The 12,171-nt window shown below is 40.6% G+C and overlaps 2 protein-coding genes across 4 annotated transcripts in view; one reads left to right on the forward strand and one right to left on the reverse strand.

Moving 5' to 3' along the window:
* Positions 1–2,639, reverse strand: part of WASHC5 (WASH complex subunit 5) — a 53,193-nt gene extending 50,554 nt beyond the window's left edge. For all 3 annotated transcript variants that reach the window (XM_082858898.1, XM_082858895.1, XM_082858897.1), the window contains exon 1: positions 2,495–2,639. The gene's annotated coding sequence lies outside the window, so the exon portion shown is untranslated. The remainder of the gene's footprint in view (positions 1–2,494) is intronic.
* A 99-nt stretch (positions 2,640–2,738) lies between these two features.
* NSMCE2 (NSE2 (MMS21) homolog, SMC5-SMC6 complex SUMO ligase) overlaps positions 2,739–12,171 on the forward strand; it is a 224,124-nt gene continuing 214,691 nt past the window's right edge. The window contains exons 1-2 of the mRNA XM_082859097.1: positions 2,739–2,838; positions 9,899–10,069. Coding sequence (XP_082715223.1) covers positions 9,913–10,069 — 157 coding nt within the window. The 5' untranslated portion in view covers positions 2,739–2,838; positions 9,899–9,912. The remainder of the gene's footprint in view (positions 2,839–9,898; positions 10,070–12,171) is intronic.

Genomic DNA, 12,171 nt, shown 5'->3' on the forward strand with positions numbered 1-12,171 from the left:
CCAGCTAAGCCACATAGCTGATTCCTGACCACAAACGTTAGTAAGACAATAAATGCTTATTGTTTTATAGCCACTAGGTTGGAGGGTAATTTGTTAGTTTACTGATAGTGATCTAAGAGAAGGGCATTCCAGGAAGGGGTTACAAGTAAGTACTACGGGACAGAAGCAGAGATAGGGGAGGTGGAGTTGGGTCCCATAGCAGAGATTACTGAGAAGCCACTACAGTTGTCCACAACTCTCTCTCATGAGGGTTGTGTATAATACACATTAAGGCATAAATTAGTAACAACTGTGTTCAGTTTTCTCTGTGATGCTTGCTTGTTAAGACACGTTAATCTCTAACAGGCTGAATTTCAGATAATTTCATTCCATTTTTCCCACTGAAACGGCCTGCCTTGGAAAATAAGACAAGTGAGAAAATAAAGGAAAATGAGAACAAAAGTCACCTGAAGTCCTCTGAAGACCACTAAACTAACCCAGGTCTCAGCAGGATGAAACTTTAGACTCAATTCAGAGGAGGTAAGGCTATGATGAACAGGTCTAACTGCTACCATTTGGGTATCAAGATAGGACAGACAACGTGGCCAAAGAGAAAACAGCTTAAAGCAAGTCAACATGACCTGCCTTCTTTCCCAACAAACAGACAGACAGATATACTCGGCGCCTGCACGCATGTGGTCAGGGAGGCTTAGGCCTGGGATAATGACTTAAGTCAAAATTCTTGTGTGTCCAAGTCTTATTTTAATCCTTTTTACCTAAGAGTTACACTGCAGGCAACTTTCAAAATATTATTTGGCTAAAGTCTTTGGTAAATAGCCTCACTGTTGGCTGAAAAACTGGTCCTAAAGAACAGAATCTAAGAAGCATAATTAAAGATGCCTAATCATGTTGCAGTGAACTCAGAGGTAGGTGGCTTTATAGAAGATGTTAAGACTTAGTTGAGATTAAAAAAAAAATTCACTCTAGAATGAGATGCAAATAAACATGGTAGAAGAAGCTATATTAAATCTTCCTTTTTTTTTTAAATTGGGGTATAGTTGCTTTACAATGTTGTGTTAGTTTATGCTGTTCAGAGAAGTGACTCAGCTATATGTATACATATATCCCCTAATTCCCTCTTTTTTGGATTTCCTTCCCATTTAGGTCACCACAGAGCACTGAGTAGAGTTCCCTGTACTATATAGCAGGTTCTCATTAGTTATCTATGTTATACACATTATTGTATATATGTCAATCCTAATCTCCCAGTTCATCTCTCCCCCGCCCCCAACAAATCTTCCTTTTAGAGGTTCTGCTGGTGCTAGGGATGAAGACAACTCATAAAGACCAGCTTTCTCAGTAGAGGCTCTCTTACTATTTGACATGCAATGAAACCAGAGATCCCACTCAATTTCCTAATTTTGTTTTTACAAGGCACCCAGAAAAGTGGTTGTAACTTCATTTTCAAGAATTTGGTACGGAATTATGATTTTTAGTTTGGAAAGTAATCCTAGACAAAAGACAACATGCTTTCAAGAATAAAGCATGGCAACATCATACCAAGTACCCAATGAGTACAGAACTGAATTCTGAAAATTAAATTGCCCTGGGAAGAACCAATCTTTATCCTACTCAGAGGACAAAAGAAGATTGATCTATTCTAATCCTTTTATAAAACCTCAGCTCCATAAAGAAAGAAGCACTGGTCTCCACCAATCCGTTATCAGGAACAAACTATAGCGGTTGTTGATCAAAAGGGACCGGCATATCTCTTCCAGAAAAGTTCTAAAATAAGCCTAATCACTCTAGTCTGAGAATCCTGAAAAAGAAAGAAGAAAAACCGGAAGGTGTTCCCTGTTGTGGGCAAAGGCAGTAAAGCCTCTCTCTCCCCCTTCTCCCAGCAACTCCTAGGCTGGAGGAAGCTCCACGCACTTGGAATCAATCAGGAGACCTGGTTCCATTACCGGCTCTGTGTTTTTTAGTTTTTTTAACTGTACGACCACAGACAAATTAGGACCCTCGAAACTATTTTTTGAAATTTAAAGGACTTTGGCATGTCGTACATAGGTAGGGGAATTAAGGTGCAGAGAGGAGCAATGATTTGCCCAAACTCACAGCCCGTGGTAGAACTGGAATTCAAACCCGGGTCCATCAGACCGTAGAAGTTTCCACCAACCACTCAGGTTTCTGGAGAGTAAATGGAGAAATGACGACGTCCACAGAACACTGCTCCCAGAAACTTGGAAGGCTCAGATGCAGACTAAGCAGCTGAACATCACTTCCTAAAGCGCCAAAGAGGTGTGGAAAATTGTTTCCACCTGAGTGGAGGAGATGCAGAGCCTGGACTGCAGCAGCAGCTCCAGGAAAACCCTCAGTCCTCCACGCCAGGCTCCCCCATCCAGACCCCACCCCATGCCGCAGAAGCCCCCACCAAGGCCAGCGCGGCCCAGCCCTGGGGCGGGGGAGGGGACGGAAGACGTGAAGGAGTGGGCGCGCGCACACCGCCCCTACTCACCTGTCACGCGGGCCGCGCCAGGGCGCACGCGCAGGGCCGGCGGTCGCACGCGGAGTCAGCGCCCCGGCCACCACCCCTCCGTCTCCGCAGGGGCTCCCTTCTACCCCAGCCCTTATCCACAGCCGACCAGACCCCGGCTTCCGCCCGGGGCTCCCTCAGCCGTCACATGACAAAGGGGCGGAGAGCGGGGCGGGGCGTCATGTGACCACTCGCCGGCGACGACTGATGACGCCTGAGCCCGCGCTCGCCGTTTCAGCGACAGGGGAAGGGAGTTAAGGAAGTAATTGAGGGTCCTGGTGTGGGGAGTCTGGGCGCAGCCAGACGGAGCTACATCGGGCAGCCAGGTAAGGCAAGAGCGGGGCATGGCGATGGGGAGGGTGATGGGAGGTGTTGCCTCCCTTTCGGGCTCTTCGCCGGTGCCGCGAGCTACGGTCTGTGGACCTGTGTTATGGTCCTGGTTCTTTTCACGCCACAGCAATGAGGCTGGGGCGGTTTACCTCCCTCTCCAAGACGCCATCTCTCCATCCTTGGGCTCTATGTGTGTGGGGCAAAGATCACGAATTCTTTTTTATTTTTTATTGAAATATAGTTGATTTATAATGTGTTAATTTCAGGTGTACAGCAAAGTGATTCAGGTAAATATATATGTATAATTATATATATAGAGAGAGAGTGATTCAGGTAAATGTGTATATATATATTCCTTTTCAGATTCTTTTCCTTTATAGGTTATTAAGATATTGAATATAGTTTCCCGTGCTATACAGTAGGACCTTGTTTTGCCTATTTTATATATAGTAGTGTGAGATCACGAATTCTTGATCTAAATAAATCTGGTTTGAGCCGGCTTTCAAAGCAGGGCCTTGGGCAGATCGTTTAAATAAACTCTCTGGGCGTCAGTTTCCTTTTCTCTCCTGTAAATGGTTGTGAGGATTAACGATAATGAGAACGAATTGTAGGGGCACCAGTTTATGGCTTGCTATAGGGAACCTAGAAATGGTGGTTTCTGTTATTGATGTAGCTCTGCCAAATCTTTATTGGTCACCTATTTTGTGTGAGGAGCTGTTCTATGTTGTGTGGAATCTGTCAGAATTCTAGTTTAAGTTGCTCCCAGGGTGAAAGAGTGGCAGATATGGGAGCAAGTAGTTATGATGGTTTTTAAAATAGAACGGGGTGGGGGGGGGGAAGGGGGAGAGAGAGAGAGAGAGAGAGGGTTAGTGGTAGCATGAAGGAGAGAACAAGCAACTGAGAGCGCTTCATAAAGATGTAACCTTGCATATTGGAAAAGAAGATACAGTTATGGCTGAACTTGTATAGGGCCCTGTGGATTTAAAGGAGGTCAGCACAGTATCTAAATTATTTGCTCTGTGCTTACCACTTGTTGTACAGAAAGATGAGAGGAGTATTTTTATTTTTATATTAGCTAATAATTGGCCTCACCTACAGAGAATCTTATAAACCTGCTCTGATCTGAATGTTTGTGTCCTCCTCCTACCCCCACCCCCCAATTCCTAAAGCCAGTGTGATGGTATTAAGAGGTAGAGCCTTTGGGAAGAGCTTAGGTCACGAGGATGGAGCCCTGCTAGTAGGCTTAATACCTTTATAAAAGAGGCTCCGGAGAGCTCCCTTGCCCCTTCTACCATGTGAAGACACAGAGCTAGAAGGCCCTGGCCATGAATCACCAGAAGAGGGTCTTCACCAGAATGCGACTATGCTGGTGCCTTGACCTTTGGACTTCCCAACCTCTAGAACTGTGAGAAATGTTTTTGTCGTTTATACGTTACTGTGTCTGGTATTTTGTTACAGCGGCACCAACAGACAAAGACAAGGCCTGTTAGGGAAGGCAACATAACATGCTAGGGAAAAGCTCAGGAAGTGCATAACCTTGTTTTAAACTTTCTTTGAGACCATAGGTACAGAGAACAAAACAGTCACAGTTCCCTGGGGAAGGCTCCAAAGGGGGTTAGTTTAAACCAGGGTTTCTCAACCACTGCACTGTTGACATTTGGTGCCAAATAATTCTTTGCTGTGCGGGGCTGTCCTGTGAATTATGTACTTAGCTGTACTTAGTGGGAGAAATAGGGAAAAGTGCGTTTAGTCCATCTTTCACCTCCAGCCATTCTCTTTGCTTCTCGATCTGAGTCGTTCCTCTTGATAGTGCAGAATTAACAGACGAATGTTTTCCCCACCTCTCTGCAAGTGTAAAGTTTCATTGGAGTAATGTGAATTTTGCATTCATATAAGGATGGCTACCATGTAGCAGACACTTTACATTTATCCTGGATTACATTAATCCTTATATACACTATGTCGTAGTCAGCTCAGGCTGCTATTAAAAGAATACCATAGACTGGTGGCTTAAGCAACAGAAATTTATTTCTCACAGATTTGGAGACTGGAAGTTGGGGACCATGGTGCTGTTATGGTTGGATACTGGTGAGGGCTCTCTTCCTGGTTCGTAGACAGCCACCTTACTGTATCTTTTCATGGTGGACAGAGAGAGCAAACCCTGGTGTCTCTTCCTCTTCTAATGACACTAATCTCATCATGAGGGCTCCCCCCTCATTTAAACTTAATCAACTCCCAAAAGCTCCATCTCTATATGTCATCACATTGGGAGTTAGGGTAAACATAAATTTGGGGGGGACAAAGTTACCTCAGTGTTCTCCATACTTGAATTATTTGGGGTGCTTCATAAAAATACAGTTTCCTCAGTGTCCACTAGAGACTGATTCAATAGGTCTGAGATAGTATCCATTAATAACTGTATTTTTAGTAAGTATTTCAACTGATTCTTAAGATCAGACAAGTTTGAGAAAACTACAAAATTTAATTTAGGGGACTTCCCTGGTGACGTAGTGATTGAGAATCAGCCTGCCAATGCAAGGGACGCGGGTTCGAGCCCTGGTCCAGGAAGATCCCACATGCCACGGGGCAACTAAGCCCCCGCTCCACAACTACTGAGCCCACGTGCCACAACTACTGAGCCTGTGCTCTAGAGCCCGCGCTCCACAAGAGAAGCCACCGCAATGAGAAGCCCGGGCACCACAACGAATAGTAGCCCCCCACTCACCACAACTAGAGAAAGCCCGCGCACAATGACAAAGACCCAACGCAGCCAAAAATAAATAAATAATAAATAAATTTATTTTTAAAAATTTAATTTATTCTTATAATAATGCTGTGAGATAGATGTGATTATCTCCTTTTTACACGGGAGCAAACTGAAGATAGAGAAGTTAAGCAACTCAACTAGAGTGATGCAGTTTTAAGTGGGGTGGACAAGGTGGAATTTCCAGGCATTCGTGTACAAGGTCAGTTCACTTATGCGCTATTCTGTATTGCTGCTCACAGTATTGTATGATTAACTTGATGGTAATATTTGCTCTCATTGTAAAAGATTATATGCCAGACATTATTCTGAGTGTTTTGTTATAGGTATGAACTCATTCAGTCCTCCCAGTAATCCTTGAAGTTGGCACTGGATCATGCCCATGTTGCAGAAAGGAAAAGTGAAGCATTGAGAGGTTAAATAACTTGCCTAAAGTTATTCAGCTACTTAATTGGCAAAATCAGGCTTCGAGCTCATGTAGTCTGGCTCCAGAGGCTACAATGTTTAACCCCTACTAGAGTTTTTAGTCATTAACCCCTACTAGTATCACCTCCATATTCTACTCTATAATGTAACTAATGTTTATTTTTAATATAAACGTGTTTCATGTTATCTTTAAGTAAAATTAATATTCCAGGAAGATATATCATGTTCATACTGTGGCTTTACTCCATCTGGCTTACCCCCTGGTGTGTGTGTGTGTGTGTGTGTGTGTGTGTGTATACACTTTGATAATTGTGTTTCCAGAACAGTGCTATCCAATGCAGTAGCCATTAGGCACATGTGGCTATTTAAATTTTTTTTTGATTTTGCATTATTTTAATATAGCAAAGCATTGACAAGAATAATAAATAGGCAACTTATTTGATAAATTTGGTTTTATAAAAATATTTGTTGAACAGAGTTGCTTGAAAAGAGGCAAAAAGACAGTATGTAAAAATATTAGTGATGAAATATTTACATATATCTATTTCAAAAATTAGAATAGAAAATATTCTCCATCTAGAAGCATTACTTCTGAGATTACCAGGTTCCCTGGCACCTGTAGTGTTTCACAATTAAAAAAAAATCATGGTCTTCAGAGAAGAGTCATATGAAGGTGTCAACAGTTTCACATTCATATCATGACATGCAACTTTGAAGAGAATCACGGGAAATTCTATGAAAAATTAAAATAATAAGACCACATTGAGATAATATATCTTCAGAAAAATACTAGTGTCATAGTATTAAAGACAGAGATGGCTAATAAACTGATTAATGAATGTAAATATGTACCAAGAATAACAGTTTCTTTTTTTTTTAAAGTTTTGGTAATCAATATAAAAAGATTTCTAAATCTGTTTTAATGCATGTAGATATATGTTACTATTATTTTTTAAAAGTGTAGTTGACTTCCAATATGGCTATTTAAATTTAAATCGATTAAAATTAAATAAAATTTAAAACTCAGTCACGCTAATCACATCAATAGTCATGCTATTATAACTCTCAGTAACCACTGCTAATAATAGTCACACGTGCCTAATAGCTTCTGTATTGGACAGTGCAGATTATAGAACATTTTTGTCATGGCAGAAAGTTCTATTAGACAGTGCTGCTCTAGACAATTTAGACTTACACTAGAATCAAGATTGCCTAGAAAACTGAATTCTTGAACCATATTGTTTGATCTTTGCAGGATTGTGTTTTTTGAGTAACAGTTGGTGTTATAATAGGTATACCCCCAAATCTAAATGGCTTTGCACAATTGAAGTTTTTTATTTCTTTCATGCATGGAGCCTGATTGGTGGGCAGTTTTCCTCCAAGCAGTGAAGTAGGAACCTAGGCTCCTTCCATTTGGTGGTTCTCTATCTTCAGTATGTGGCTTCTAAGGTCATTGCTTGCCTGTTTCAACCTGACAAATGGGAAAGAGTGTGGAGATAGAGTGCCATTTTCATGGATGGGGCCTGGAAATGGCTTCTGTTTCACTGCCTTGAATTCAATCATACTGCCACACCTAACTGCAAGGAAGGCTGCAAACTGTGGTCTAGCTGTACGAGCAGGTTGAAGAGGAAATGGGTTTGGTGGGCACTGAGCTGGAATCTGCCACACGTGTCCTGTCCTTAGCTTACCTTGAGACATAATCTAAGAAACAGTCCTCAGAAGCTTACTATTACTGTATCGTAAGAATATTATTAAGGACATTTTTCAGTATGATTCTTATTATCTCATATGTGATGATCCATGCTGCCTTGATTGCCATGGAAAGCCTTATTTTTCTTGAGTTCTTGGCGTACTTTATGGAGAAAGAGAATTCTGTAATTTTCACTTTTTGTTTTGCTTGTCAGGAAATCTCATAGCCAAATTTGTATTTACAAATATAGTGCTGTGTAGAATCATAAAGAATCCTAAAGCTTATATGATTACATTCTAAATTTTCTCATGTACTTGGTTTTCCCTTTAATCTGTTTTTTGGTCCTGATTTTTATGAATTTACATATTTTCCATCTTATTGCATATGTTTGTGTTTATATTGTGTTAACCATCCCAACTTGTTTGGTGTAATAAAGTGAGATTGTAAATAAATACTGTCTTTCACCAAAACACACATATTCAAAACACCATTATTGTTTTTTTAAAAATTTTTTTTTATTGAGGTATAGTTGTTTTACAATGTCATGATAGTTTCTACTGTACAGTGAACTAGAGTTCCCTGTGCTATACAGCAGGTTCTCATTAGTTATCTACTTTATACATATTAGTGTGTATATGTCAACCCCAGTCTCCCAGTTCATCCCACCCCCCCCCCCCGCCACTGCTTCTCCCCTTGTCATTATTGGTTTTTCATTCATATACACGGTCATGTCTTCTCTCAGTGTGAAATTTTAACACCACAGAAACTCCCAGAAGATAACATAATGAGAACCCTTGTTCCATCATCTGGATTTTAACATCTGTAACATTTTGCCATATTTGCTTCAGGTCTTGATTTTTAAGATCATTTAAAGAAAAAAAACAGATAAAGTTAAAAGTCCCTGGACCTATAAGGTCTACCTGGACCTTTATCCTTCATTAAGACCCTCTATGCTATGTTCCAAAAAATACTTGCTGAATATTTGTTAATTGAATGATTTGAATTGATGACGAGGTGTATTGTGGATGTTTGTAGTAGACGAACACCTCAAAAATAGAAATTAACATCTTAAACATCTTCTCTGTGACCTTCCCTTTTTATACCCTGTGTCATTTTTAATGAATCTAATGATTGACAGGCCTACTTGTTGAATGAATGGATGAATTTAATGAAAAGGGACCAATAATTGAGAAACTCCTGTAGTAATCCAGTTGTGAGGTAAACATGGTGGCAGTGGAGAGGATTGGAAGGGCCACAGATACTAGGCAGCTCAGAGACAGTTAAGCAATCTGTCCATGGTCACTCAGCAGTACAGTGGCGGAACCTGAATTCATGCTGTATCAGTATGGTTATGAGAAAATACCTTTTTTGCTACCATACAGCCTTTCCTCTAAGCCTGTGTAAATTCTCTCCACTTTTCTGGATGGTTTCAGTGGACTGAATTTCAGGTGGTTTGTGAATTAAGCAAAGATGTCTTTTTGTAGGGAGCTTTACATAAGTAGTCCAAAGCTTAAAGAGTTGTTGATTGAAGATACAGATTAGGGAGTGTTTTAATATGAAGATAATAATTGAAACTATTACAGTGGGTGAGCTACCAGAAGATAAGAATTTACAGAAAAATTCTATTTTTTTCTTAAACAGAATCTGGGATCTCACCAAGTCTATAAATCTTAGAACCCAGAGGAACTGTCAGAAATAAAAGTTTTCTTATAGTTTTCAGAATTCAATATGTATATGTGTCAGATAAGTTAAAAATCACAGGTTTTCAAAATTCTCCCTTATTAAACTATTTTATTGCTACTATTTTCATTTTTTTTGGAAGAATGCTTTATATGAGCAATGTACTTTTTCTGACACACTTATGTTTTAGGTTTTTAGGAACTGTGCTGTTGTTGAATTCTTCAGAGAATCAGGGAATCTTTTGGAAGAGGGTGTTCTCCCTCCTTTATATACTGAAGTACATCTTCTTTATTTATTGAAATTCATCTATTGTGTTTGGTGGCCCAGATGATGGGACAATGCTTTGATATTCTTTCAAGTGATATAGAATGTAGATAATTGTGTAGCACTTGTGGGATATTGGATACATTCATATGGATGTTTATAGTGGTTCTGTTTTCCTATGCAGTTATTATTCTTATTCATAAATTTTGTTTCATTGTGTTTGAAAACTTAGGTAATAATTTCAAGATGCCAGGGCGTTCCACTTCAAGTTCAGGTTCAACTGGTTTTATATCCTTCAGTGGTGTAGAATCTGCACTCTCCTCCTTGAAAAACTTCCAGTCCTGCATCAGCTCTGGAATGGACACAGCTTATAGTGTTGCTTTGGATCTTGTGGAAACTCAGAGTAAGTAATAATTAAAATTTATTTCTTTTGTGTCTATTTTGATGTAACCCTGAGTGGTGGCATTGCTCTAGGGATGCAAGATACCGCTCACCTTTTGGGTAACCTTGGGACAATCATTTAATCCCTCTGGGCATCTGTTTTCTCATCTTCTTTTACATACCACATAGTGATGTACTGCGGATAAGATGAGATTGACTCATTCATATGTGTTCAGACCCCCATGAGCCACTAGAGACTGCACTAGAAATTTATGGGCTGAAACATGAAGGTATCTGACCTCAAGGAACATACAATCAAAAGTATGTGACATTTGTGGGACTTCCCTGGTGGCGCAGTGGTTAAGAATCCGCCTGCCAATGTGGGAGACATGGGTTCAATCCCTGGTCCAGGAAGATTCCACATGCTGCTGAGCAACTAAGCCTGCGCTTCACAACTACTAAGCCTGCACTCTAGAGCCTGTGAGCCACAACTACTGAGCCCACACACCACAACTGCTGAAGCCTGAGTGCCTAGAGGGCATGCTCCGCAACAAGAGAAGCCACCGCAATGAGAAGCCTGCGCACTGCAACGAAGAGTAGCCCCTGCTCGCCGCAACTAGAGAAAGCCTGCGTCTAGCAACAAAGACCCAACACAGCCAAAAAAAAAAAAGTATGTGACATTTGTGAACTGTACAGTATACAGCATTATGATAGTTATTTTCCAGTAATTTAACTATATTTTGTTCATGCTTAATTACTCAGTAGACAGACCAAGCCGATGCTAGGGGTACTGGTAAAGGAAGGCCTCTACAAAAGATGAGAAAAGTTCAGTCTTGCTGCGCTTGACCACAATTTTTTGATGAGGAGATCTAGAAAGATGTTATTTGCTTTGTTTGGGTTAAATTTGTTTTTATTTTATATTATATATGGAAGCAGGGGAGCAACATAATCGTTTTGTTTTCCTTTTAATATCACTGTTTTTCAGCGATTTGATTGTGATGTGCCTTGGTGTGATTTTCTTTGTTTATTCTGCCTGGTGTTCTTTGAGCTTTATGGATTTGTAGGCTTACAGTTTTGATCAAATTTGGAAAAAAATTCTGCTGCTCTTTCTCTCCCCTCTCTTCTCCTTCTGGGGCTCCAATTACATGTATGTTAGGCTGCTTGGTAATGTCTCATAAGTCACTGAGGCTCTGGTGATTTTTTTCAAGTCTTTTTTTCTCTCTGACTTTAGTATGAATAGTTTCTTTTGCTGTGTCTTCAAGTTCATTAGTCCTGTCTTCTCAAGTGTCTAATTGACTGAATCTATCCAGGGAATTTTTAATTTCAGAGACTGTATTTTTCAGCTCTAGAAGACATGAAAAAGAATTAAATGGAATCTTATTTCTCTCCTCATTATGCTCATGTTTTCCTCTGTACGCTTGAGCACATGGAACGTATTTATAATAGCTACTTTAATATCCTTGTCTGCTAATTCTGGCATCTCTGTTGCCACTTGTGTGTATTATGTTGTTGAGTTTGGGGATTTTGTCATCTTCTTTTAAAGAGTATTGACCTTTGTTTTGGTTGGCAGCTAAGTAATTTGTGGATTAGGCTGATCCATCCCAGGCTTGTTGTTAAACTTCCTTAGGGCAGGTCTAGTGTAGCTTTACTTTAGGGCTAATTTAGCCTTGTTACAAAGCTTGCTCTTTCTGGAGTCTCTGTTGATTGCCCAGAGAGTTCAACGAAAAAGCTCTACTCTGCTGGATGGAATTTGAATGTCTTCCAGTCCTGCGTAAATTCTGGGAATTGTTCACTTCACAGCTCCCAGCAGTTGTTCCTCAGCAGCTTAGGATTCAGCATCAGACTCAAGGGGATCTCTGTGCAGATCCCTCACGGGCATTCCCTGCATGCCCCCTTCTGTCTTGCAAAACGCCTGCTACTCATCCTCCCTGAACTCCAGTCTCTGTCCTCTCAGTCCTTTAAGACTGCTGTGCTCCTCTTGGATTCCTCCTCCATTTTGCAAGCAAGAGGGCAATTGGAGGACTTACCTCACTTGCTTTCCTTTTCGCAGGCATCCCAGTTCTGCTCTGCCTATTGTCCCACTGCCTGAAAGCAGTTGCTTCATATATTTTGTCCAGCCTTATA

This window comes from Leucopleurus acutus, assembly GCF_964270905.1.
Source record: "Leucopleurus acutus genome assembly, chromosome: 17".
Taxonomy (NCBI): domain Eukaryota; kingdom Metazoa; phylum Chordata; class Mammalia; order Artiodactyla; family Delphinidae; genus Leucopleurus; species Leucopleurus acutus.